Consider the following 27,952-nt stretch of genomic DNA (forward strand, 5'->3'; position numbering starts at 1 on the left):
GAAATGTCAGTCCAATCCTTATCAGCTATAACATGATTTATCTCATGCTTAAGTATAACTCTTTGGTCGTCTCAGGATAGTACCAGCTGTTAAAGAAGTACTACAGCTGCTCTTCAAGAATTCAGTGGCAGATTGCATCTTTGTACCCCAGTACACCTTTCAAACAAAATATACCATAAAACAGCCAAAAAAATGTTCTTATCATTCTCCAAATGCAGGGAAACGAAAAGATAGGTATGTATACTGCACTTTAATAAGCAACAAGCTTAACTGTCTGAGCTACCACCTTGTAATCTCATTTAAGATGTTGACAACTGAGTTTCAAAGAATGTGACATGCCTAAACCCCTCCCTACTTATGTATCTATAGCTCAGCTATGATAAGCCCAAATTCAAGTACAACGCTCTATCCATTTTCACATTTTGCCTATTAAAATACTGAATTGAAAAACTTTGTTCACCACTAAGTAAGCCGTGTAAGCATGTACTGGAAAGGTCATCAGCACACAGAAATATTCAGTTTAACTAAATTGTAGTACCGTATTTTAAATCTTACTACTCTACATAGAAAATCTTAAGAGGAGGAGGAGAACCACCTGCAGACTGTTCATTTTGTGAAAAGAACAGTGGGTTGTATCCGACAGGTTAGGAAACCCTCCAGAAAAGATTTGGCAGAAAAGCAGGAGGCTGCAGAGAGGCAGGGGAAGTCCTGTTGCACAAGTGGAACTCACACAATATTGGACTCAACCCAGTATTTTTAGCAGAAACTTACTTGCCTTTTCATAACTGCATCAATGGATTTTAGGTGTGCTACAAATTTAAAATATTTTTAAAAGTTTAAGCACTTAATAACAGAAGCTTCTAATGTTCTTTGATAACATATCTGACTTACTAGAAATATTCCATATAATACATATAAGCAAGCAAATGGAAAAACACACACTAACCAATTGTTACATGGCATTCACGCGGTAGTGGCAGTTTAAGCTGCATAATCCTGTTCAGCTGGCAAATAGCATGCTGAAAAAGAGTGCGGCGTTATTAATAATAGCTCAAGATATGCGAAGTAAAGAATGTTTGAGCTGCCAAAAAAAGGCAGGTAGTCTGAGGCAGACTGAAATTCTTGATCTGTCTTGTTTGTTCTTATGTGCTTCAGTGATCTAAATAGGTATGGGAAGCATTCTTATGTAAATGGAATTAATTATATATACATTAAGATTAAATAGTTCATGCCGACTTTGGCGATGTGACTCAAAGAATGGCACCACTAGTTTAAACACCCTCTAGTTGACCCAATTGTATCGTGCTGCCCTCAAGACTAACTGCTGTCAAACTGGTACCTTACTCACTAGACTCCTGTTACCCACTGCTGAGTCCTAATCTATTTGTAAACACTTGTTCAGAAGACACTTTGGAAATTCTCTGTAAGATTAAACCTTAAATCTTCCAGGGGCAGGAACAACCATACTACAGTGGTACCTCTCATTGCGAACGCAACCCGTAGCGGTGTGTCTGAGCATGCGCGGATTGCGATTTGCTGCTTCTGTGCATGGCGTCATTTTGCGCGTCTGCGCATGCGCCAAAACCCGGAAGTAACCCTTTCCGGTACTTCCAGGTCGCGGCGGGACGTAACCTGAAAGAACGTAACATGAAGCGGACGTAACATGAGGTATGACTGTACTGAAATTCAGAACGGTATGTATGCGTCTGAATGCCAGCTGCTAGGAATCACAAACAGAGAGAGAGTTCTGTTGAACTTAGGTCCGGCTTGCAGACTTTCCATAGGCTGACCACTGTGAGAACAGGATGATGGATTAGATTGGTATCTGGCTTGATCCAGAAGGGCTCTTCTTATGTTTATATTAACTACAAGATGTTCCTGTTTGGTCTTCGCTTCTCCTGTAGCGAGGAGAGCAAGGAACAATTCCTTCCAAAATTTGCACTGAACTAGTCCCTAGTGTCTGCCCTTTTAAAAACTGCTGACTAGCAGCTTAAAAAAGCTTTGGACCCAGTGGTCTGGTTCAGAAAATGATTCAAGATTTTAAGCAACACAAGTTATGAAACTGGGAATAAGAAGTTTCCTTGCCTTTCTCCCATCACACACGGACTTTGGCACAGAGATCCTGGGTTGTAATAAGCTATGTCCAAACTGAGAAACTCTGACTTAACAACAGACAACAAACAAGGAAAGAAGTCAGAATGTGATTAATCATCTGAACCAAGCCACTGCCACACAGCTTAATAATCAAAATATGTGGGAAAATAGAAGGTTGAAGGGCAACTGCAAATACAAGTCATGTCTGCTTTGTCACAGCCTACAGGAAAATTAAGCAAGTGTCAGATCTGGTCTATAGGCAGTGGGCTAAAGTGAGTTAGAAACTGGGAGTCATAATCAAGAGAAATCTAGGAGGCAGGACTGCCACAGCAAGTCAGGACCAAAGAGCAAGAGCAGAAACAAAATGTGCATGCACACATGAGAATCCAGCTGCTCAAACAAGTTTCAATGAAAAGCACGTCCTCCTTATATACTCCATGCTCAGGAGGGATCAATGAGCAGCCGCTGTGGTGGAGGCAGGATTTGGAAGATTCCTCCCTAAGAGGCTGCAGCTATGTGGCTCACCACATGGGGGAGTGGTTAGCCATTCCTGGCAATAAAGGATATTAGACGCTTATGAAAAATGTAGTACTATATAGAATTTGCTGGGACAGAACAAAGGAGGTAGTAAGTAGTTAAATACAGTAGAGGCCACTGTAAGTAGGATAGTGCAGAAAGCGGCAACTCTTTCTCCAATGCATGAAGCAAGCAAAGCTACACTAAAGGGAAGGGATAAACCCTCTGTCAAATATGGCAGAAGTCAGTATGATCTTGCTGCTCCTTGCAGTAGATAGTCTGATCCATCCAGAGCTGAGGTGTAAGCTGGCCAGCTCCATCTCCCTTGTGGCTGAAACTATGAAGGAAGCTGCTGCCCAGGCCCGTACTGTGAAACTGAGTAAGGAAACCCGTCACATAGGGATAATGACAAGTGGTAGTGGACTGGTGACTCAACAGTTATTGCTGATGAATTATTTTTCAGTTATTATTAGTTCCATAGAACTGCATTGTTTATGTAATTGTTAGAATCTGCTTTCCTAGCGTGCTCGTAATCTGTTTGATATGGTTATATTTGTTGTTTGCTTGCTTTTAAAAAAAGACACTCTGTAACTGTTGTGATCCACTTTCAGCTCCGCTTTGGTACTGAAAAAGCAGCATACAAAAGCAGCAACTGCTACAGGATAAAGCAAGAATGGATTTGAATTAAAGATGAAGGATTTTAATTATTTAGCAACAGAGCAAATTGCAGGCATTGTTATAGACCTCACACTTACCCCTACAGTGGTTTCGAGTTTATAGCATATACAGTACCATAGGGTTGTGCATTTTCACTATGGATCTCTTCTTGCCTAATGTACACCAATGTTGCCGTGCCCAAAAGCAATATCTGAATTAAAAGGTTCTCCAGTCATCAGTGTAAGCTTTTAAATTCATGAGATTTCTTTTCCAGACCATGTATGCCATCATCTCACTCATCCACTCCCCTTACCATAGGTTCTCTTAGATTTTAATATAACTTTTATTAATTTTCAAAAAAAGGTTGTAATAGATTCTGCAAATATAATGTTATCAAACAGGATATTGTGGCAATATACACAGTCCATATACAGTTATAGATCACTGTCGAACAGACAGACATATAATAATACCAAAATAAACCACAGTGAAACTAGAACTATTTATGGCACAGACATAATTGTTAAACAAAACAAGGTTACAAAACATGAACCTTGTTACATCAAGGGAAGGCAATTAAAGTACCGTATTTTTCGCATCATAGGGTGCACTGGACCATAGGGCGCACCCAGTTTTTAGGGGGGGAAATCAAGAAAAAAATTATTTCCCCCCCCCAGCCCCAAAGAGCAGCGTACAGGCTGCATACAACCTCTCCCTGCCAGAGGGGTTGCGCGCAGCTATGGAAGAAGGCAAGGCAGCGAGTGGGATGGACCCCGCTCGCTGTTTTGGCTTCCCCTTTAGCCCCGTGCAGCCTCTCCTTGCCGGGAGACGCTGCGCAGGGCTAAAGAAGCCATAGCTCCGTGCAGCCTCTCCCTGCCGGAGGGGTTGCGCGCGGCGATGGCACAAGCCGCCTGCATTCGCTCCATAGGACGCACACACATTTCCCCTCAATTTTTGGAGGGGAAAAACTGCGTCCAATAGAGTGAAAAATACGGTATTCAAATGCCCCAAGTCACTATACCAGCCATACTTGTTCATAGGTTGAGAAGGGTCCTTGGCCATGTTCCTCCTTGCTTAGAAATGAAATAAAGTCAGAGCAAATCATTATCAACCAACACTCATGAGAATCTTCCACATTAGGCAGGTAAATATATACAGGTAATTTTATTGCATTTTTCCTGCAGCCACAGGCACTAGCAAAACATTCATCTTTAATCTCTCAGTGTTTACCTTGGACACAGCCTCTGAAACATACTAAGAAGTGGCGAACGTTAACATGTATGACCCAGGCAATGAATTTCAAAAAATCTACCCCATATTCATGTTGAGGGGGGTAAGAGATTAGTTCAGCAAAGGAGTGCAAAGCTAATTTAAGCTACGAAAGCAAAATGTGAAGTAAGAGAGTCCCACTGAATGGCATGAGGCTCAGCAGTTTAAAACTATCAAGGAATACAACTGAGAATATCTATGCAAATTTCCCTCAGTCCAGTCCTCTCAAGTGACTGTGCATGCTTATCACTCTTAGCAGTGGTGTTTTTATTTTACAATCATCAAGAAAGCCAAGCCAACTAGAGTTCATTCTGGAGCCAACTCCAGTAGCTGGCAAATCCCAGCCCTCCCTTTCCACTTTGGTTGCCATGTAAAACCTTTCTGGCAGTAGGAGATGTTTGACAGTGGAACTCTTGGAAAGTGGTGGGCTCTCCTTCTTTGGAAGTTTTTAAGCAGAGGTTGGATGGCAACCTGTCATGTACCGTATTTTTCGCACTATAGGACGCACTTTTTCCCCTCCAAAAATGAAGGGGAAATGTGTGTGCGTCCTATGGTGCGAATGCAGGCTTTCGCTGAAGCCTGGAGAGCGAGAGGGGTCGGTGCGCACCGACCCCTCTCGCTCTCCAGGCTTCAGGAGAGCCCCACCGCCAGCCCCACAAGCTCGGGGGACAGCGGGAGAGGCGCAGCGCGCCCTTCCCGCTGTCCCCCGACTTGGTTAGAAGGCTGGCGGGGGGAGAAGCCTGCTCCTCCCCGTCGCCAGCCCCGCAAACTCGGGGGACAGCGGGAGAGGCGCAGCGCGCCTTTGCCGCTGTCCCCCGACTTGTCTAGAAGGCTGGCGGGGCGAGAAGCCTGCTCCTCCCCGTCGCCAGCCCCGCAAACTCGGGGGACAGCAGCAGGGGCGCAACGCGCCTTTGCCACTGTCCCCCGACTTGGCTAGAAGGCTGGCGGGGGGAGAAGCCTGCTCCTCCCCGTCGCCAGCCCCGCAAACTCGGGAGACAGCGGCAGGGGCGCAGCGCGCCCTTCCCGCTGTCCCCCGACTTGGTTAGAAGGCTGGCGGGGGGGGAGCCTGGTTTTGCGGGAGGCGGGGGAATCCCCCCGCCTCCCAGGAAAGCCAGGAGAAGCCGTGCAGCCCTTTTAAAAGGCGTGCGGCTTCTGCCAGTTTTGCGGGAGGTGGGGGAATCCCCCCGCCTCCCAGGAAAGCCAGGAGAAGCCGTGCAGCCCTTTTAAAAGGCGCGTGGCTTCTGCCGGTTTTGCGGGAGGCGGGGGAATCCCCCCGCCTCCCAGGAAAGCCAGGAGAAGCCGTGCAGCCCTTTTAAAAGGCGCGCGGCTTCTGCCGGTTTTGCAGGAGGTGGGGGAATCCCCCCGCCTCCCAGGAAAGCCAGGAGAAGCCGTGCAGCCCTTTTAAAAGGCGTGCGGCTTCTGCCGGTTTTGCGGGAGGTGGGGGAATTCCCCCACCTCCCAGGAAAGCCAGGAGAAGCCGCGATCTCTTTAAAGGGTTTGCACGGCTTCTGCGGGCTTTTAGGAGAGGTGAGGGAATCCCCTCACCTCCCAGTAAAGCCAGGAAAGCCCTGTGCAGCCCCTCCGCCAAGGAGAGGCTGCACGGGGCTAAAGGGGAAGCCAAAACAGCGAGCGGGATCCATCCCGCTCGCTGCCTTGGCTTGATCCATAGCTGCACGCAACCCCTCCGGCAGGGAGAGGTTGTGTGCAGCCTGTACGCTGCTCTTTGGGTCTGCGGGGGGGGAAAAGATTTTTTTTTCCTTGAATTCCCCCCCTAAAAACTGGGTGCGCCCTATGGTCCGGTGCGCCCTATGGTGCGAAAAATAAGGTATGTCTCAGTTAAGTTCCTGCATTGCAGGACGTTGGACTAGATGACCCTTGGGGTTCCTTCCAACTCGACAATTCTATATTTCTATAACATAGGCTAAGCATTTGTGTAGATCCTTTGTGGGTGCTACTTGCCAGCGAAACAGAAAACTATTAGATGAATGCATAAAGAAATTTATAGATAACAAAACCAATGGAGACCTGATTATAACTGTGCGGCATGGCTGCCAAAAACCACCTCAGGGTAATGGAGACAGACAAACTACAGCAGCGACTTCTGTACCTAGGTACAAACAGCGTTCTAGGGAACAGCTATTCTGAAATGTTGATGCCTGCCATATTCAAACTAGGGTTTTGGAAGCAATACTACTCTGTTTACTTTAGAACAAGGCCCAATACACCTACTTAGAATAGCCACAAGTTAGGCTGTTATACATAAGGTATCTACCAAATACCTAAACAGTTTTGAGAAAGCAAAGATCAAGTCTGAGAATCACTGAGGTTATACATCTTAGTGTGTGTCTCTGCAGTAGACCAATCAGGATGATGATTCATCAGTGGGAGAGTTGTTAGTAAGAGACGCTTCAGTCTCTGGTGGGAGAAAAGCCCAATCTCCAGAAGTCCCAGTCCAATTGTTAGATCTATAGCCCTCACTGATTTATGGCTCTGGTCAGCTACTAACTGGCAAAAGGTAGTGCAAGGTGGAAGGTGGGTTTGTGTCTCTCCATCCTTACCAGTGTCCAGAAAGATTTTCCTGCATTTTCCTCAATACGACAGTAGATGAGAAGAGGCAGGCAGAGGCAGCATCCTAGACCCCACTGAATAGTTGCAGAGGACTACAAAAGCATGTACATTCTCACGTTGCATGGGGAAGTCAGCTAGGTGGGAAGCAGCACACAGCTGTTGCGTATACTACTTTGACCTGCCATGTGTCCCTGCCATTGTCAGGACACATTTCAACATTTACCAAGTGCAGCAGTGGCAGCAGGTCAAAAGAAGCGTAAGGGAGAATCATATGCCACTTCTAATGTAGCCACTAGAAAAAATTAAGTATATGCTCTTATGTACACGAGTGTTCTGTTTCCACTCATAGAAAGGGCAGGAAGGTATTTTCTGGTCTGGGTTGATATTTGTACAACCAGCCATAGGGCAAAAAGCAGCACTTGTGGTTACAACCTAGAGAAAAGAATGGTTTCCTACTAAAAGCATCAGATGCATGTGTGAATTGTAGTAGTACAAATTTTCTTTGAATGTGTGAAAATTACTTTATGGTGGTCCAAAATCCAGTGACCAATTGAATGCAATAAGGATAAACCTGCACATCATACATCCTTCTTGAAGAAAACTTATTGGACAAGTACGGATCTCAATATTCAATGCACTCACAGATTTTTCTACCTGACTTCTTACTCTGCTTACACTTATGAGGAATGGAATCCACTAGAAAACTGTTGTCAGTTTTCAGCATATAAGTAAGACAGAAATATTGGAACTTGTATGATGGCAAACATTTCTTAGCCCAGAAAGCTGACAGGCATGCTGTAGTTAAAAAAGCAAAGAACTTTTTTGATTACCTATTCATGTTTATCAGCACCTTGCCTTCTGGTACATATTTTAAGGAGTTTCTTGTAAAAAAAATGCTAATACATACTATTTTGGCAAACATGTACAAAACATTATACACAACTAACAAATTCCATTTCACTTGCTTTGAAGGGGAAAAAATAGCAAAGGCTCAACCAGAGCCAGGGCTTTTTCGGCTGTGGCTCCAATCTGGTGGAACGCTCTGTCACAAGAGACTAGGGCCCTGCGGGACTTGACATCTTTCCGCAGGGCCTGCAAGACAGAGCTGTTCCACCAGGCCTTTGGCCAGGGCACAGCCTGACTCCCTCCTTTGGCAATCTTCACAGAACTTTAGCCTAATAGTTGCCATCAATTTGATTTGAATTAATTTTATAATGAAATGATTTTAGAATGTTGTACTATTTTATTGTTGTTAGCCGCCCTGAGCCCGGCTTCAGCTGGGGAGGGTGGGATATAAATAAAATTTATTTATTATTATTATTAAGTGCTTCTTAGAGCAACTGTAAGAGCAGAGCACAGAAGGATCCCAATGCCATTGAACTTAGTGCTTAGTGGTAGAGTAGTATAATTTTTTTCTTTCACAATAAATATGAAGAATACTTGAACACTGGTATAAAGCCTTCATAGTAAATCAGTAGCTTCATAGGAGTGGATTATTCTAGTAATATATATTAATTGCTTAATTCTTATTAAAAAAAAAATCTCCATGCCTCAGTGCTTTGCTTAAAATTACTTTAAATTACTCACCTTTGACTTTATGTAGAATGGAGATGACTGCTGATGTATTGCTAAGTCCATGATACTATTTGAGTTTGTGACAGTATTACTATTAGTGCGTTCATCATCTCTGCTGCTTTCATCAGATTGATCAAAATCATCACTGTCCTGGTCCATTTCTTCCTCTTCCTCCATCTCCTCCTCCTCTTGTTCACCAGCATGTTCATCTTCCTCCTCCTCTTCTTGGTTACCAGAATATTCTTCATCCACTGCAATAAATCTGTTGTTGTTTTCTTCTAACTGTTCTTGCTGGGACTCATTTCTGTGGCAAAGTCCAGGCTCCCCACCACCTATTTCCCCATTCCTTGCCGCGTGCGCTTCCTCTTGTTGCCGTAATTGTTGCTGCTGCTGCTGTTGCTCCTCCTCCACCACTCGATTCATCTGCTCTTCATCGACTTGGCTTGAGGAAGCATTACCTCGAACAGACCCACCAGTTCGTCGTCTCTTACTGCCGACAGACAGCAGTTCTTGATTCATTTCCAAAAGCCAGCTTGCTACTTCTTGGACCTTTGCTAGACTATCTGAAGATGCAAATGTTTTCACATTCTGAGAAGAAGAAAAAGCAGAGGTAGAGAACAAAGATTAGACACTTTATCAACGTATCAGTTATTTATACAGAGCTGGGTTTCACGTATTGCCCTGACTCAAGAACAGTTCTAAGCCCAGCATGGAAGCCTTATTTTAAACGTGAAGCTGTAATATGGCCATTCCAATACCAAATTAAGCCCTCTTTTTATGCATTTTATAGTAAGTAATTAGTTTTATACCTTTAGATTAACTCCAAGTGTCAAGATGGAGGGGGGAAAGAATATGAACACTGAGCACTAAATGGCCCCATTAATATAATAAAGTTTTTGTGGTCCATAAAACCTAAGTTAGGCACCCTGGGCAGTGCCAATTATAATGAAAGCAATATAGAAAAAGAAATTGATTGTCTCTGAAAAGTTTCTTCTAAAAATTAATTTCCTTCATAACTGGTTAGGGAGAATGTGCTTTCCACAATTATGCTAATTATTTCATTTGACAATGTATCTTAAGCGAAGTTGTTGATGACAAGATGAAAACATGCAGAAGGTCCTCAATGTGAAAAACAAACCAGTGGCTATTCAGCTGGATACAAAATATAACCCAAAAAGACTGCATTTTAAAAGGGTATTTGGGGGTCTGTTTATAAGAACTCAAGCTGCTAAATTAGAGTAGATGTCATTAATTGATCAATCAGACATTTCTAGATCACACTTTTGTAGAAATACAACATGACAGTGAGCACTATAACAAAACTCACAATACCAACTAAAGCATCAATAAAACATCAGAAAAAGTCCATAAATACATTTTACACATTTCATATTTTAAAGGCCTGTCTAAATAACAGGGGCAATGTCTGAAAGAAGGCAGGGGTGATTTCTGAACTTTTACTGGCAAGGAGTTCCGTCTGCAGCACATGGCCTGTCACACTAAAGGCTTGATCCCTAGTAAAGGCCAATCAAACTTGAGGGGTGTGAGGAACTACAAGTAGTGCCCCATCAAAGGATCTCAGTGATCGAGGTGGAGCATAAGAGAGGCAGGCGGTCCTTAAGGTACATTGGTCCCAAGTTGTTCAGGGCTTTGTGAATTAACCCAAGAACCTCACACCTGACCCAGTAGCAAACTGGTAACCTGTGCAAAGCTCTCAGCAGAGAAGTCACGTGCTGCCAGTTGCCTGGTCCTGTGAGCAGTCTGGCCATAACATTCTGCACTAACTGCAGCTTTTGGGTAGCCCCACATAAAGAACATTACAATAATCAAGTCTTGAGGTTACCAATGGGGCACTGTGATCAAGCTACTGCGGTGCAGGAACAGGCACAGCTGGTAATACTGAGGGAGGCCAGCATGCTAGCAGAAAAAGGCTTCCAAAGTACCTCGGCCACCCTGCTGGAACCAAAGGCTGCTGTAGCAGCAGCGGTGGACTACCCAGTGTGAAGTCCTTAAGGATATGCAGGAGTTCTTCTATCTGATGCATGTACCCATTTAAAGTATTATCTACGAACAGCAAACACCTGGCGGTTACGGTGAGGGACCCAGATGCTGGGCACAAAGGAGCCCTTCCTGTCTACCTTCATAGCACTGATCTTAGGTCAGCTGGTGGGCAGAAACAGAACTCTGATTATGATCAGAGCAGCGAAGCCTCTGAGGTGCGTAGAGATCGCACTTTTTAAAATGTTTATATATGCAGAAGTCTCAGCTAAACACAAATTCATTCCAAATATCTGTGTAATGGAATTAGTATAAGTATTACTTTTAAAATTAAACCATGTCATTTTACAAAGGAAGCATACCATGTATTTAAACATAAAATTATTCAACCCCATAAATTCAAGCTGTAGCATGTTGACTGTAAGTCATGTGGAGTGATAGGATGATGGAGACATTCTTTTATTTTTACCCCAAACATATAACATAACATAGGCCATGATTTCATGTATGATACCTATACAAAACATACCGTATTACTTGTGAGAAACATGCACCCACTTTTTTCAAAAAAACTCAATGACTGAGAAACATATTTGATTAATTTCAAATTAAAATTTCTATAAAATTGATTTCCAATGCTATTTGTAACCCATATATTTTTGATGGTTCACTATCTATTTCACACAGATTTCATTTAATACATTGTGCCAGAAGAAGCACAGTTCTACGTATAAAAATAGCAATGGCAGACATACATATTTCTCAGAAGCATGTGGTGTTGTGTAATATAAGCAGATAAATATACACATTTGTTACAGAAAAGCCTTGAATTGTGCTTAGTCATTAAGTGAGCGATTACTATCAAATTATATCAAAGGTATAATTTACACTAACCAATACCACTAGCAATAATGAAACAGCAGCTGTAATTTTTATTGGCTAAGTATGCAGCTTTTGGAATAACTACAAAAAATTCTGGTCACAATCTGAACAAGTATTTTTAAACTAGTGTAAGGGCTTCTACTTATCTAGGTAGAGTGAACATTAATTCCCCATACGATACCACAAACTGCTTTTGCAATTCCCTTCCGTTTCAGAGGTCCTATAAAGCCTCTGGAGGAGAGGTTGTTCAAGAAACAAAAATCAAAAAGACTTTGGAACATGTGGAACTAACTGATCGGTTCTTTATATATGTGCCAACACAGAATAACAGGGCTAACACAATTGGAAGATCACCGATAAATTAAGGAATTAATTGATTTACAACATCCCTTCCTTATAAAAATATCATAGATGATACAACATAATGGGTAGTGGCTGAGAGCCTAACCTAGAAGCTCCCAGTTCAGCTCTCATCTCAGTCCCAAGTTCACTAGGTGGCCTTAGAAAACCTACTTCTCTCAGCCTTGGTCACCACAACACATAGCCCTAGAATAGTAGAATCATCCCCATATCTACTCTAGGGGGGCTGCTGTAAGGATTACACAGCTAGCATGTCAAACTATGAGGAACATTCTAAGGTATGCAGGAGGTCTAAACCACTGAGCCTAGGGCCTGCCGATCGGAAGGTTGGCAGTTCGAATCCCCACAATGGGGTGAGCTCCCGTTGCTAGGGTCCCTGCTCCTGCCAACCTAGCAGTTTGAAAGCACGTCAAAATGCAAGTAGATAAATAGGTACCACTGTGGCAGGAAGGTAAACGGCATTTCCGTGCACTGCTCTGGTTCGCCAAAAGCGGCTTAGTCATGCTGGCCACATGACCCGGAAAAACTGTCTGCGGACAAATGTCGGCTCCTTTGGCCAGTAAAGCAAGTTGAGCGCCGCAACCCCAGAGTCGTTCGCGACTGGACTTAACTGTCAGGGGTTCTTTACCTTTACTTTAAGGTACATTACCATCATTACCTTGTTAGGTATTATCCCATCTCCTATGAACAAGCACCTTTGGTTATGGAAAAGCTCTCACAAACACCAGTGCCACACAATGATATTGCAACAGTGAAGTTTAAACATAAAACATACTCAGATCGCAACACTGATTAGAAGTACAGTATTGTCAAATATGGTTATGTTGGGAGGCTGAAAAAGAAAATATGTTAAGTGAATTCCCATGTTGACCCACTAGAGGGCAGCCTCTTCTCTGTATAACAAGTTAACCATGCTAAAAGCAAAACGAAAAAAGTTACTTGTCGACAAAATTTTGTTGAAAAGCACAGCGTGCCATTAGGATCATCTGCTGAGAAACGTGCATCGGCGATTTATTTTGTCACTTCATAACGGTTTTTTAAATTATGAACTGAAGCTAATAAATTAGTATACATAAAGCAGGCAGGATAGATTAGCTGGTTAGAGCGTGGTAGTCATAATGCCAAGGTTGCAGGCCAAATGTATGGGACAGCTGCATATTCTGGCATTGTAGGGGGTTGAAGTGATCCTCAGGGTCCTGATCTATTTATTATGAAGACAGCATATGCAGACAAGTAGTACTGGATCTCTCTAAGTAGTCTATGATAGCATTACGACAGTAGATGTATCAAATCAATACCTCATATTTTAGAAATTTGCTATCAAGTTCAGATATGTCTCCACTGACTTACAGTTTATTATTACTTTTTAATAATAAAAGCTGTCTTTTCCATTTTTATTAGATTTTTCTAATTTCTATCATTCTAACCTATTCAGACTTTCAAATTTGATCTCAAACAGTACTACGGTATCCCATTAAAAAGTGATCAAGGGGACAGGTAGAGACAACCTGTTTCAGTATTTTCATATTATTTGATCTTTATTACAGAAAACATCCATATCTTCTTATGAAAATGTTTCAGTGTTGATACCAAAGGTTTAACAGAAAAAAACCATCATCAACTGCAATTGAGATAAAACACAGGATACTCAAAAGCCATTGATATAAATGGGAAAAATATTACATTGAAGAATGGTCTTTGAGTTGGAGGATTGAGGTTAGAAATATGAAGTTGAGACCAATGTTGTCACTAGGCAAGCAGAAGACACTTCCCTGTTCCCTGTCCTCCCAACCTCTGAAGCCCACCATCACCAAATCCTCAAAATCTGCTCCACAGGGGACACCCACCGTGGAAGTCAACTCATGTCGATATAACCTTTAGTTAACATTATAAAAATTCCAGTTTTCATTTTGTTCGCGCTTAAGTGCTCTACAAATGAAATGTATACACATAATGCATTAAAGTTGTTGGCAGTGTAATTCACCAAATGCTGACTTGCTACAGACAATCTGAATTTGTACATTTGTGGGCAATTTGTGCAAAGAATTTGGGGGTATTACATTCCCTATGTTCCCAAATGGTAAAACCAGAAAATGCTCTTGAAATAGTCGCTGTTGAAATTAGGACAATCTGGGTCTTTGTAGTCTGGTACCATTGGTAACCTTGAGGCTGGATTACTACAATATGCACTATGTGTGGGACTGCCCTTAAATGCGACGTGGAAGCTGCTCCCTCTACTGCAGAATGCAGCAGGCAGACTGCTGATGGGAGCAAATGGCCAACGGCAGGCAACATCTCTGCTAAAGCAGGCACCCTGGCTCACTGGGTCAGCTTCAAGGTTCTTGTGTTAATATACAAAGTTGTGAACACCTTGAGTCCAGCATACCTTCAGGACTGCCTTATATCCTGGTTCAGTCACCGAGATCTTACAGAGGAGGGTTCTTAGCTCTTCCGTGTGCTATAGAAGTCTAGGACTGGCTTCACCTAGGAGTTGGGCATTTACTGTTATATGATTTGACATTCCTAATTAACCCAGGAACTAGAAGACACTTTTACTTACCTGAGTAAAACTTGTATTTCTACTAATTTACTATGGGAAATACAATTATAAGGCAAACAATATTGAACCTATTAAGAATAATATTAAACTTAAAAAACTAGTTGGATTTTATTGAGCTCCTTGGATAAAAAAATGTGAGAACAGTTCATTTTAGAACTGTACGCAGCACCGATTTCAGACACTTTCCTCCATGGGCAGCCCATTTATTTACAAAGAAAAGCAAGTCTGCCATGCCCCCCATATAACAATCTATTTGTCTTTCTCCTCCGAGAGTGCCAGCTTGCAAGTGGGGAGCACTTCACTGAGCTCCAGGAAAATGGGAGAACAGAAGTACCCACAGGACAACAATCCAGACTCAAAACTTCTTATTCTTTTTAATTAATATAAGAAACACATAGTCTTAAGGCACAGCATTCCAGCCTTGTAACTGCACAGTATTTCTTATTCAATGATAAGTCTGCTGTCAAAAGATGCCAATAAAATCATGATGTTCTTTGAGTACCAGGTCCTTGAAATAACAAAGAACAACAGCTTGCAGCAGAAGGGGAATTCCATATTCAATAGTATCATGCTTTCTATTACATTCTCCCAGTCAGTTTTATGTATTTGGAGCTATAAATGCATTAAAGAAACTCACAACATACATTCACTGATGAATTTTATTAAAAATAACAGCACTATGGCTACCTTGGATTGCAATTCCAAATCCTATGGCTACCTATTCAGAAGCTGAATGGGGTTGCTTTCAAATAAATATACAGAGAATTGATGTTTGGGTTTTTTTAAGAGAGAGTTCCGCAGACTAATATAGCTTTTATTCTGGAAAGCAAGTGAAAGTATTCTTAAATAAAATACTGCCCCTTCCAAAGTTCTGAAACTACACAGAAACTTTGGGGATTGGAGTGCAAGAAAGTTAAAAGCAAGTAAAAATAAGGAGGAATCCAACAGAAAAGGACTCTGACGGAATGAAAGAATGCAGTAGCTTCAGTTGTCAAAGAGTTCAGACTTGCAAATAAGTCCACAAGGGTTACTAGCCTGTGATTTTATTTTTATTTTATATCGGGATGTTGGGGGGCTGGCAGAGAGACAGAGATTTGAATTTCTATTGCAGGCATAGAGGAGGGGGCTTAATTTCTCTAACAACTCACTTGGCTTCTATGTGGGAAGCAGAGAAGAGATAAGGCCCTTCCAATGCCTACTCTACCAGCCTACATTAAATTACTGGTTGCTTCTAGGCCAGTGCTTATATGCGAGGCTGGTAAAGCAAACATAGCACTTACCGGGGGACGGGACCTGAAAAGTAATCCTGGGGGTGGGGGAGAGGAATCTAAGCAGAAAATTATTAAAACTATGTCAGGTTTCCTTCTTATAGCCAATAAAAAAGATGGCCCATAAAAGATGGGTTGATAAAAGAGACGGATCTAAAAAAAAACCCTCCCCCAAAAAAATGTTCCATATTTTAGATTTTTGTCTGGCAAAAAGCTGAAAGCTACATCTACTAAGTGTTATCTCTCTCCCTCTTAATTATAGCTAGCTATGAGAATAACTCTTTGAATTAAGGGTCTATATTTTTAAAAAATCACTACCTTCCCCATGTGTATGGGATGTCAGGAGAACTACTAGGGTTACACAGAGCTTACTGAGGTCCTTCTGTGAATTCTGTGTGTTCAGTATTGCAGGAGAAGAAATGTATATACCCTCATAAAGGGGTGGGAAGGAAGGCAGCACAGATGAAGTCTACCGGAATTCTGCTGCAACATAAGCACATGTAACATCCTTTATTATGCATTATCTCCTAGATTTGCAACATGAATAAAAGTTACCTTCTACTGAGAATTAACTACAGTTAACTGGGGGAAAATATGAACTGAATTAAGAACTGCCCCTTTCAAAAGAAGCCTAAGATAATTACAAGGTGGTCACTCTTCGCTACTACAGTACTGATTTACTAATGAATACTTGCAATATTGCACTTTCAAATATCTAACAAACTTCACATGCAATATCTAGTTGTAATCCTTACCACAACCCTGTAATCCAAGTCAGTATTACTATGCCCCATATTATATGGGTGAATTGAAGTGAGTATTTGACATATTAGCCATTATGTGAGAGTTAAATACGACTGGGCTGGATGTGGAATATATTTCATTTTTTATTAAAATTCATAATTTTAGAAGATGAATCGCAAGGCACAGAAATTGGCAGAGAGAGAGAGAGACTGGGTTGAGACAGCGGAAATAAGGTACACACCACCCAGACAGCTGCCAACATAAACCTGTACAACCAGATATGAGCAGTTAAGATTAGTAGCAGCATGCAGTACAACCGAAAAGACCAACTCCACTTGCTCTGCATGCAATTAAGAAGAGGATGTGGCACTTCTGTGTATCTCTAGCATATGGATGTCCATTCCTACTACTCATTTTGATTCTTTTAATCAATTTGTTCACCACATGAAATTTTCTAGGGGAAATGTTTGCTAGTTCTTCATCAATCCACTACCTTCACCTGCACTGGAGGGATAAAGAACGTCAAACTAGAAGAGGAACTTTAAAATTCTATGGGAACCTGTTTTCCTCCAGATGCTGCCGGACTCCCAACTCCACTTCCTCATACCAATCCTATAGGCAGATCCAATGGACCCAAGCCAAGTGTGAGCATAATTAATTTTAAGTGTACCAAGCTCAGCTCAGGAAATTGTTTTCAGTACAGAACTGAGTTCACAGTCGTATCTCACAAAAAATCAGCTCCTGGTTTCTCTCTCCCCCATCACCCCAAACTTTCTTAACCTAAGCAGTCTAATTTAGCAACAAGAAAGAGGCTCTTTTATGTCTACTGTTAAACAACTGGGAATCAGAATCCTTTCGGGACAACTGCAAATCGCTCAGAAACCTGCCAGCAGATCCCAATCTGCCTTCTGCCCATTCCTGTTGTACACAGAGTAAGTCTTTCACAGCTCACTGACCCACTGTAGCACTTCCCACAGGAGAGGGTAGCCAATGGGTCTCAAACCCTTGGTGAGTTAGGGACTTCCCCAGCATGTTAAGACAGGTCACTTCCAAGTTTTGCTCTGCAGCAAAAGCAGGCAGGATGGCACAGCTCCAGCAGTTTGACTTCACCCCCGGAGGCACACTCCATTGTCTCTCGAGACACATGGATGCCAACAACTATTTGCTTTCTAGTGATAAATAATATTAAATTAAAAAGTAAATGTTACGTATCAAAGTATTTTGTTCTGTAATGCATTCTGAATTACTGCTATAGAATTGTGGTGATTTAATCTGGACATTAAAGGTAAAGGTACCCCTGCCCGTACGGGCCAGTCTTGCCAGACTCTAGGGTTGTGCGCCCATCTCACTCAAGAGGCCGTGGGCCAGCGCTGTCCGAAGACACTTCCGGGTCACGTGGCCAGCGTGACATCGCTGCTCTGGCGAACCAGAGCCGCACACGGAAACGCCGTTTACCTTCCCGCTGGTAAGCGGTCCCTATTTATCTACTTGCACCCGGAGGTGCTTTCGAACTGCTAGGTTGGCAGGCGCTGGGACCGAACGACGGGAGCGCACCCCGCCGCAGGGATTCGAACCGCCGACCTTTCGATCGGCAAGCCCTAGGTGCTGAAGCTTTTACCCACAGCGCCACCTGCGTCCCATAATCTGGACATTACACTTCAGCAAATAGACCTGTAACCTGTCAGGATTTCAAATCAGAAAGCCTCTTCCAAGTAAACCACTTTATTCCACACTTTCCCCTCCTGAACAGTTAGGCAGCATTCCTTGCCACTGAGCACATCAATCCTTACATGGCTATTTTCATGCTACCTCTTTCCTCAAATATATATATATATATATATATATGCTTTCGTAGATTTTCACGGGTACAGGAATGCAGGTTTTGGTGTCTTCGGGTGTCTTCCCGTGTAAGAGTCGGGGTGTCTGTGCGACGTTTCGACGAGGTCTCACTCGTCATCTTCAGGCTGGTGCTTTCGGCTTCTTGTTACTGGAACAGAGCAGAGTCTGGTATTTGAGTTCCTATAAATACTGTTGAGGGGTGTGGTGTATAGCCTCCAACGTTCTGGGCAGAGAGGAAGTTCCTAGATTAGTGTGCCTTTTCTTCTTACACGGGAAGACACCCGAAGACACCAAAACCTGCATATATATATATATACACACACACACACACACACACACACACACACACACACAGCAAAAATACTAATACTTTCCCCTTGGATATGGGTATTGCTGTTTAGCTATATAAGAATTCAAATAGAGAGTGATATCCATTCAAGGCATATTCTGAGGAGGCCCATTAAAATGAATGGGCTTGAGCTATTTTGATTTTTATTTCAATGGGTCTATTCTGAGAACGACTAATATTGGATATCACCCATACTGTTCATGTCATATACATCCAGTAATATAAATTTTCAAAAGTCCATTGTGGGAGGACATCAGTAAAGCAGAGAGATACTAAACAGTGCAATTCGATTAAACTTTTCTCCCATCAAGTTAGCTTTCTAGACTTCAACTGTAATAATATGAAATAGAAAATAACAAACACAGAGACAAAAAAAATAGTAAAAAAAAATTGAGGCAAGAAACAGGAAATATGAGGCAGATTCTGGGACAGAAATGGGAAGAGTTCAAAGCTGGAAAGTACATTCTTAGTATAGAGCTTTGGAAGAGAACCACTAAGAATAAATGTTCTTTAGGACTGTATATCATTCTTATATTTAGTAACAGCTGAAACAGCAAGAATAGATGCTTCATAGAATTAACAAGATTACTTTCTGTTTCAAGGTAAATTGGTCTATGCACTCAAAAGGAAAAGAACACTATCATAAATGCCACCAATTTAATTTATTAATGTAATGAGATTTAAACTTTCCAAATGAGCAAGATGAAATGAGTCCAAGAACAATATCTTCAGCCATTAACATGACTAAGAGCAACATCATTTCTTACAAATGTAAGACAGCCACCATATAGCTCTAGGACAATTTCAACAAAAGTGTTTCAAATAGATATATAACATAGATATACATACACATATAGATATATAGATATATCTGTTTATGTTCATGGCAGGTTCTAAAAGTGGAGTCCAAGAATGCCAAGTAGTGCTTCTCCCAATTTTGGAAATCCTTTCGGTCCTAGAGCTCCATCTCAATAGCAAGCAATGAGCGTGCATTTATGCAAGGTGCTTTTCATGGTAGAAAAAAAAATAAGGCTTTTAACCTAATATTTGAAAAATTATCTAGGCTGGCTTCCCTGCTAGTTTGGGATGACTACCCCATGCTTTTAAAATCCATCGTTCTATGATAATAATATAAGAGATACTCTGCATATTTGAGCTATCATACAGGAATGCCTATTCTATATGATATAAAGAAGAAGCAGCAATCCATTTTGCCAACCTAAAACTACCTTACAAAAATAAAACTTGAGTTTTGTTTTACCTCAGCAGCATTTCATTTCTACAGCAAGTTATACAGCAGAAAGAAAGCTGTTTTATGAACTTTCAACATCAACAATATTAGGAAACCTAGAAAATGGAAACCACGAAAAGTATCTATTGCCTCTTTCCTCAACAACCATGAGCTGTAACCAAGATCAAACTTCAGTTGCCACTCAGATTTAGTGAAGCAAGAGCTTAACCTTGAGTCCCATTTTGGCCAACATGCTATGCCAAATTTTAGCTCAGTGCAACACGGCAGCAAAAATGGGCAGAAAGAAAGCAGTGGTGAGCACTTCTCCAGGAACCTGCACGTTAATGCAGTCTCATGAACCCAAAGCATGGCTTAGTGCGTCACACAGACCAAGCTAAAACCGCTTCTTTTTGTGAACCAAATGTTCTGTACTGCTGTGTTGTTTTTATTAAATTTATTTTATTTTGGTGCTGTTAAATTGTTTCAAGTTTCTAGTAAACAAGATTATAAGCATTAACAGAGACTGTACTATAGGATGAGTAATTGGTCACATTTCCACTTGGGAGTAACTTCAATTATCCTTTCACCACCCAAGAAAGCAAACTTGCAAATAACCCCTTTTTGCGATCAATCAATTATAACGCCATCACTTCAGCATTTTGGAAATTACTCTTGCTGCCCCCACCCCACCATACAGTGATTATGCTAGTGAGCAGCAGTAAATTATCAATCAAAACTAGCTTCCTAAACAGAGTCTGGCATTGAAGCAGCATGGGGACTCAAGTAACTCTAGGCCATGCCCATCTATCAAGGTGGCAGGAAGGAGAAAAAGAAAGAGTACTATAAAGTTTAAACATGCTCACACACCAGAGCAGCCCTAACCTCTTCAACAGTGGCTGAGGCCACAAGTTCCAGTGACTGTGATAAACTAGGGGAATTTATTATTATTGTTATTGTTATTGTTATTGTTATTAATTATTTGCGCTTATTAGTTGCTTTTTTACCAAAAAGATAAGCAAAGCAATCTAGAAAAATATTAAATGAGCATGTGTCAATTAAAAATGTCCTCACAGTACAATGATGGGAAAGTCCTAAAATTAGGAGACAAAAATGTTAAGTGCCCACTTAAGGCAGGAGACTTGAAATGAGATGGATGCTATAGGTAACAGATAGGTGAAGATGAGAAAGAGACAATTTAGTGGCCAACAGATAGAAAGCAGAGAGAGAGAGAGGAATCCAGAACAGCATTAAATGAGCTAGTAAGGGAGGCAACATGCACTTGGCTTTCCGCTATGTTCTAGGGAAAAGGATCACAAAATCCTTCTCTTCCCCTTCAATCCCGTCTCACTAGATTAAACAATATAGACCACACAAACACCCTTTCATCAAGGAAATAAGCCCCTATGGTGAAGTCTTCACCCCCACACATGCCGGTAATTTAAAAACTTTCATTTCCTACATGTTTTGAATCTCACAGTTTCAGAAGATTTTTGCATGAGAACAAGAGCTTGCATTGCTTTGGCAGCATGATCTTCCCATTACAACTAAAAACTAGGATTTGCCAGAGAAATGTGGTGTGTTTCCTTTGTAGGAAGCAACCTGAACTTGTGACCTTCAATACATCACTCAACTAACACAAAAAAACTATAGGTTGTCACGAAGAAGCTTGATTTCAGCCCATCACATGTAGCCATTTGGCTGATGCATCAGTTAACAACACCTAACTATAGGTTGTCTCTCCAACAATACTTTGCTGTGACAAGATATTGTGAAGAATAATAGCTGTTCCGGCTGAAACGCAATATCCAAATGGAATATTATTTTGTATACATTATGACATTGTCAAGAAAGCACTTTAACTCATCGTTCAACATTAAAGCCATGATGGGAAAGAGTAGGAGACAGAAGTTTTGGAAAGCAGAATTGGAAAAACAGTATAGCAGAACTGGGAAAACTTCAGAAAATGGCAACCAAAAATATTATGAGGTTGGAGCAACTCCCCTATGAGGAAACATTTAAACTTTTTGAGATTTTTAGTTTGGGGGTAAAGACATGTGTAAAATTAGTCATGAAGTGGAGAAAATAAATAGATGTATGCTTTTCTCCTCATAACACTAGAAGCAAGAAACATCCAAAGAAGCTGAATGGTTGAAGATTTGGGACAGAAAAAACATGTACTTCTTCACAAAGAACATTGTCAAACTCTGTGATTTGATTCCAAAGGATGAGGTGATGGTCACCATAATGGATGGCTTTAAAAGAGGGGTTAGACAAATTCATGAAGCTTACAGTTATGAATAGCTACTGTACTGCCTCCAGTTTCAGGAGTAGTATAAGAACTTGAGAAGAGGATCAGACTCGTGGCCCATCCAGCCCTCCTCAGCTCCTGTCGGTTTCCAACCCCCCCCTCTCTCTCCCCCCCCAATCTCTCTGTATATATATACACACACACACAGTTTAAAAGCTGCTCTGCGACCTTTTTATTTTAAGCTGGAGGACACATGGGAAAGTGGCTGCTGCGCTACCGCACATATCAGCTGTTAGATGTGGAGGCTGAACAACATAAACAAACCCCCACTGTGCCTCTGGTCTCTTTGGGGCTTCCTCCACCCTCACTGATGGCCTCACCGGGCTCCAATGAGGGTCTCCTCGTGAGCCACAAGGACTCTCCTGCCATTTCTGGGTTTGGATTTAATTATTTCCCAGCACCGTGCATAAACGTGGTCACATGCAAGTCGGTCACACATAAGTGGGCAGACAGCTGTTCATATTAACTAGCACTTTTTTCCAAATTAAAAATGAGGGAGCAGATAGTCATCAGCACCGCCACACACGAGAGAAGGTTTAAGCCTTCCCACCCCAATCACAATCTCGGGGGACGGGACTCTTCCCAAAAGCTCCTACTGACATCAACCTCTAAGTTTTTGTTTTGTTTTTACTAGGATCACAACCAGAGAGGGAAAGCTTAAACTTCCTCTCCGTCCACAGAGTGCTGGCAATGACTATCATTCCCTCATCCAACCTCCACATACCTGTTAATTAACCAATGACACTATTCTAATTAAGTCATTAGTGGCATGTGGCATTAAGTCCCCAGAGATCCTTTTTCCATTGCTTGTCCATCTGGTAGATGGGAACTAAGTCAAGTATCCCACCAAACAACAACATTTCATTTTACGAAAGAGCAAGGAACGGCCTTGAGCAAGAGATGGGTGCAGACATTTGGGGACTGTTCTTCCTTTGTTGTTGCTTTTCCAATCCAGTGTCCTCCAAATGTTTGGGCTACAACTCTCATCAGTCCCAACCAGCGTGGTCTATAGCAGGGGTCAGCAAACTTTTTCAGCCGTGGGCCGGTCCACCATCCCTCAGACCATGTGGTGGGCCAGACTATATTTTTTTGGGGGGGGGGGGAATGAACGAATTCCTATACTCCACAAATAACCCAGAGATTAATTTTAAATAAAAGCACACATTCTACTCAGGTAAAAACACGCTGATTCCCGGACCGTCTGATTGAGAAGGCGATTGAGCCGCATCCGGCCAACAGGCCTTAGGTTGCCTACCCCTGGTCTATAGTCAGGAATTATGAGAGCTATGGTGTAAAACATCTGGAGAGTACTAGGTTAGGGAAGCTGTGCTGCAACTTTAACTTCAACAATTCATTAAAACACAGAAATTTTGAAGAGTTCAAGCTATGTTGCTCACATTGTGTTAAGAGTAAATCCACTTTCATTCCCACAAGGGTTGGGGGATATACAGTGTAATGAAGGAGAGTTATTTATGCCTTCTATAGCAACTGCCAGACATTCTTTAGGGAGGCCGAAATCAGATTTTGAGAACTCTCAGTCAAGACACAAGGAAAACTTTCATTTTGAAGGAATAACTACTAGTCTCTCTACTACTGTTAGCCATGCTCTCATTAGACAGAGGAGTTTATAAGTATTTCTGTGCTATGAGAAATGTACTGATACCAGGAAAAGTGCTTATCTGCTTTTCCCTGATAATTAGTATGAAGCAGAATCAATGGTTGTTGTTACAGAATCAAAATGTGCCAGAAAAAAATAATTAATAAAGTATAATAAATCATTAGACCCAAACACCACATTGGGGAATTTTGGAGAAGCATTAGGAAGAGGCAGCACCGCTAGGAACAATACAAAATCTCATTAAAATCTACTATTACACAAGAGAATTGGATTGTAGTGAATGCTCTACTAGAACTCTGCATTTTAAAGCATGTGAGTAGATACAATTTAAGAGAACTGTGAGAAATACCCTAACAAAGAAATTAAAAATACAGTGGTACCTCTTGTTACGTACTTAATTCGTTCCGGAGGTCCATTCTTAACTTGAAATTGTTCTTAACCTGAAGCACCACTTTAGCTAATGGGGCCTCCCGCTGCTGCCGCGCAACCGCCGTGTGATTTCTGTTCTCATCCTGAAGCAAAGTTCTTAACCCGAGGTACTATTTCTGGGTTAGCGGAGTCTGTAACCTGAAGCGTATGCAACCTGAAGCGTATGTAACCCGAGGTACCACTGTATTTGAAAAATGGCCAGAAGAGGAGCACATATAAAAAGAAGATATCCAAAGCTTATCAATATAAGAGTTACAGGGCCAAGGAATCAACAAACATAAACTGTTTCTATCCTTTTTTTTTTTAGAATAATCTTTTCACAAAGGCCTGTCAGCAAAAAGGGGGGGGGGCGTGGGTTTTCAAAACACGCCTGAAAGTTATGCCTGATTAATCTGCTGAAGAGTGTTCCACAGCATAGGACAGGCAACACTAAAAGCCCAGCTTCTGGTTGAGGTCAATCAAGCCTTTAACACAGGGAGACAACTAACACTCCTGCAGGTGATCTCAGTGATCGACAAGGGCTCAGGCTGTCCTGAAAGTCCCCTTGTCCCAAGTTGTTCTGGGCTTTGAATATCAGCAAAAGAGCCTTGAAACTGGCTCAGTTAAACAGTACAAAGGATAGATTCTGGTGTCACATGGACAACTGAGATCTCTCTGCACGTATGCATGTGTATATGTATAAATTAGATACAGATATTCTTCTTTGGCGATCACTCGTAGCCGAGTAAGATTGTACAGTGGTGTCTCGCAAGACGAAAAGAATCCGTTCTGTGATTCTCTTCGTCTAGCGGTTTTTTCGTCTTGCGAAGCAAGCCCATTGACGGATTAGCGGATTAGCGGTTTTTAGCGGCTTAGCGGTTTTTAGCGGCTTATCGGATCAGCTGATAAGCGGCTTAGTGGCTTAGAAAAAGGGGGGAGGGGGAAAACCCGCAGGAACTCGCAAGACATTTTCGTCTTGCGAAGCAAGCCCATAGGAGATTCGTTTTGCGAAGCACCTCCAAAACGGAAAACTCTTTCGTCTAGCGAGTCTTCCGTCTTGCGAGGCATTCGTCTTGCGGGGCACCACTGTAATAATGACTGTGGAGGCCAATTCTGGATCCACACGTCCTTCCACAGTGGGGACATTGGTTTCCGGGTGGGAGTTGATCATGGTGTGGATTTGCCAAGCATGCCTTCCTCCTAGCACGTTTCTCCCTTGCCTCCTGAGTTCAAGTGTCTTCAAAGCCCATGACACCTTTGATAAAAGCTGTTCTCCAACTGGAGCGCTCGCAGGCCAGTGTTTCCCAGCTGTCCGTGTTTATACTTCATTTTTAAAGATTTGCCTTGATATAGCACATGTTAAAAGGGCAGATGGAAGACAAACATTTGCTGCTGTCTAGTGGGGTAGCCATATTCATCTTACAGAAGGTGGCCCCATTCTATCCCAGCCCTCTCAACTACCACTCATTTCATAATACAGAATAAGTACTACAGTGGTGCCCCGCAAGACGAATGCCTCGCAAGACGGAAAATCCGCTAGACGAAAGGGTTTTCCGTTTTTGAGCTGCTTCGCAAGACGATTTTCCCTATGGGCTTGCTTTGCAAGACGAAAACGTCTTGCGAGTGTTCCGATTTTTCCCCCCTCCCCCCTTTTTCTAAGCCGCTAATAGCCTTTTAGCCGCTAATCCGCTAAGCCTTTAATAGCCGCTAATCCGCTAATAGCCGCTAAACCGCTAATAGCGCTAATCCGCTAAGCTGCTAACAGGGTTGCTTCGCAAGACGAAAAAACCGCTAGATGAAGAGGCTCGCGGAACGGATTAATTTTGTCTTGCGAGGCACCACTGTACTGACCTTAGAGGCCTGTTGTAAAGATTACCAAGATAATATACATTAAGTCTGCAGTTTATGCACATTTAACTTGTGTGCATTCAGCTTTACACAAGTGGCAATAAACAAATAAAAAACAAACAAAAAGGAAGTGGAATTCCAAGGAAATGACTTTGGAAATCCCACCTGCCATTGAACCCAATGTGTTTTGATTATACGTAACTTTGGCTTTAAACGTGATCCCTGTAACGTAACCCCTGTGTAAGTTGAGGGCTTACTGTATGGGAAGTACTCTGAAAACTTGAACTGTGCTACAGTATATGAAATAAATGCCAAATATCATCACTGACTTGGAAGACAATTTTTCCAGTGGTCTGTTTTCTCATTTAACCACGTCTCCTCACAGTTCCCATATGGCTGAATAGAGACAATATTTCCTTTAACACATGTCTAATAATTTAAATGCTTAATCATTCCTCAGAGAAACTTACATAAATTAGGTTTGCTGCAAATTAGATATAAACGGAACAGAATAGGCTGTTCAAAATCAAAGCTATACATGAGATCAAAGGACCAGGGCACTGTGTTTAGTCGAAACATGGTCTCAACCAGCCAGCTACACGTACACCATCTCAAAGCACAACACAATATTTAATGAAACTTATTTTAAATATGATGAGGAATTCTGCAGAAAATATAATGAACCAGACAAAAGACTGATTAATACTCAGTGATTTAGGATCTCAAGGTTGTTGAACATTTACATGACAATCAAGGATCGCCATATCCATTGAGTGGGCTGAAATATGTCAATGGGAGAGGGAGAGCAGTCAAAGGCAAGTTATATCAGGAATGAGGTACCAACTTAAGTCAGAGGGCAAATTCTCTGAGGACATTAGCTGGGCAACGTTAGCTAATAGGTACATATTTAGTTACATATATTGTGCAGTGTGTTTAGTATAGTGTGTGTGAACATATGACATCACTGTGATGATGTCATTAGCATTTATTCACCATGAATATAGTACGGCAGTTCTTAGTAAATTTTGGATATTGTAGCAAACAGAAATCTGAACATCAGTAAAATGTCTATTAACTGTATCCTTTAAAAAAATTAACAAGGCACATTTATTGATACTGTAGCTTCATCAGAGAAACAAAATATTGTTGCCCTTTTATCTCATAAAACAGCTGGTTATAAACCATTTATCAAAATGTGACAAATTCCTTTTCAACAGCAGAGCTTTCTAGCGATTATCTAGCAGTAATCCCAAACCAATGTTACCCAGCTAACTAAAGCACACTCCCCCCCCCACACACACACACCAAGTTAAAAACTAAAGACATGTTTCTCTTACACCTCAAAAAGTTTTCTTTATGCTAAGTGTGCTAAAGCAGTTTCCCCTTTTTCCTATGAGAGTTCTGGCCAAGCTTTTCTGAGACCAGAAAGTTTTTCTATGTGTGCATCAGAAGCAAAACAGCTTAATCACATCAGTGAGGACATATGGAAGAATTCCCTCTTCTGAGAAGAGTGACTAGAAGAAAAGGCTAGAGCTGTGAATCACGTACACATACACCGAAGTCAATTCATCTGTGGGGTAAGGGATTTCGGCTCACAATTCATTAGCAGTTATCTCATGCAGAACTTGTAAATTACTACCCTAAACATTCTCAACACATTAAACTGCTTTCCCTAAGTAATACAATGAGCCCACACAATTTAAATAAATGAATTTCTACTTTTAGGACAAGTCAAAATAGTTTTAATATTTTTTTCCATTTTCTGCTCTACCAAAATGTACAAAAGACTAATAAAATTAAAGTGCACTAAGTATTCTAAATTATTTGTAGCTGGATTCCTAACAGATGCTCAGTTTTCTG

The 27,952-nt window shown here is 41.7% G+C and overlaps 1 protein-coding gene across 3 annotated transcripts in view; it reads right to left on the reverse strand.

Annotated features, from left to right (window-relative positions):
• Positions 1 to 27,952, reverse strand: part of FBXW7 (F-box and WD repeat domain containing 7) — a 121,239-nt gene that overhangs the window by 66,359 nt on the left and 26,928 nt on the right. For all 3 annotated transcript variants that reach the window (XM_082237644.1, XM_082237645.1, XM_082237648.1), the window contains exon 2: positions 8,692 to 9,267. In XM_082237644.1, coding sequence (XP_082093770.1) covers positions 8,692 to 9,198 — 507 coding nt within the window. In that variant the 5' untranslated portion in view covers positions 9,199 to 9,267. The remainder of the gene's footprint in view (positions 1 to 8,691; positions 9,268 to 27,952) is intronic.

The sequence above is a fragment of the Podarcis vaucheri genome (assembly GCF_965113315.1).
Source record: "Podarcis vaucheri genome assembly, chromosome: 9".
NCBI classification, from domain to species: Eukaryota; Metazoa; Chordata; class Lepidosauria; order Squamata; family Lacertidae; genus Podarcis; species Podarcis vaucheri.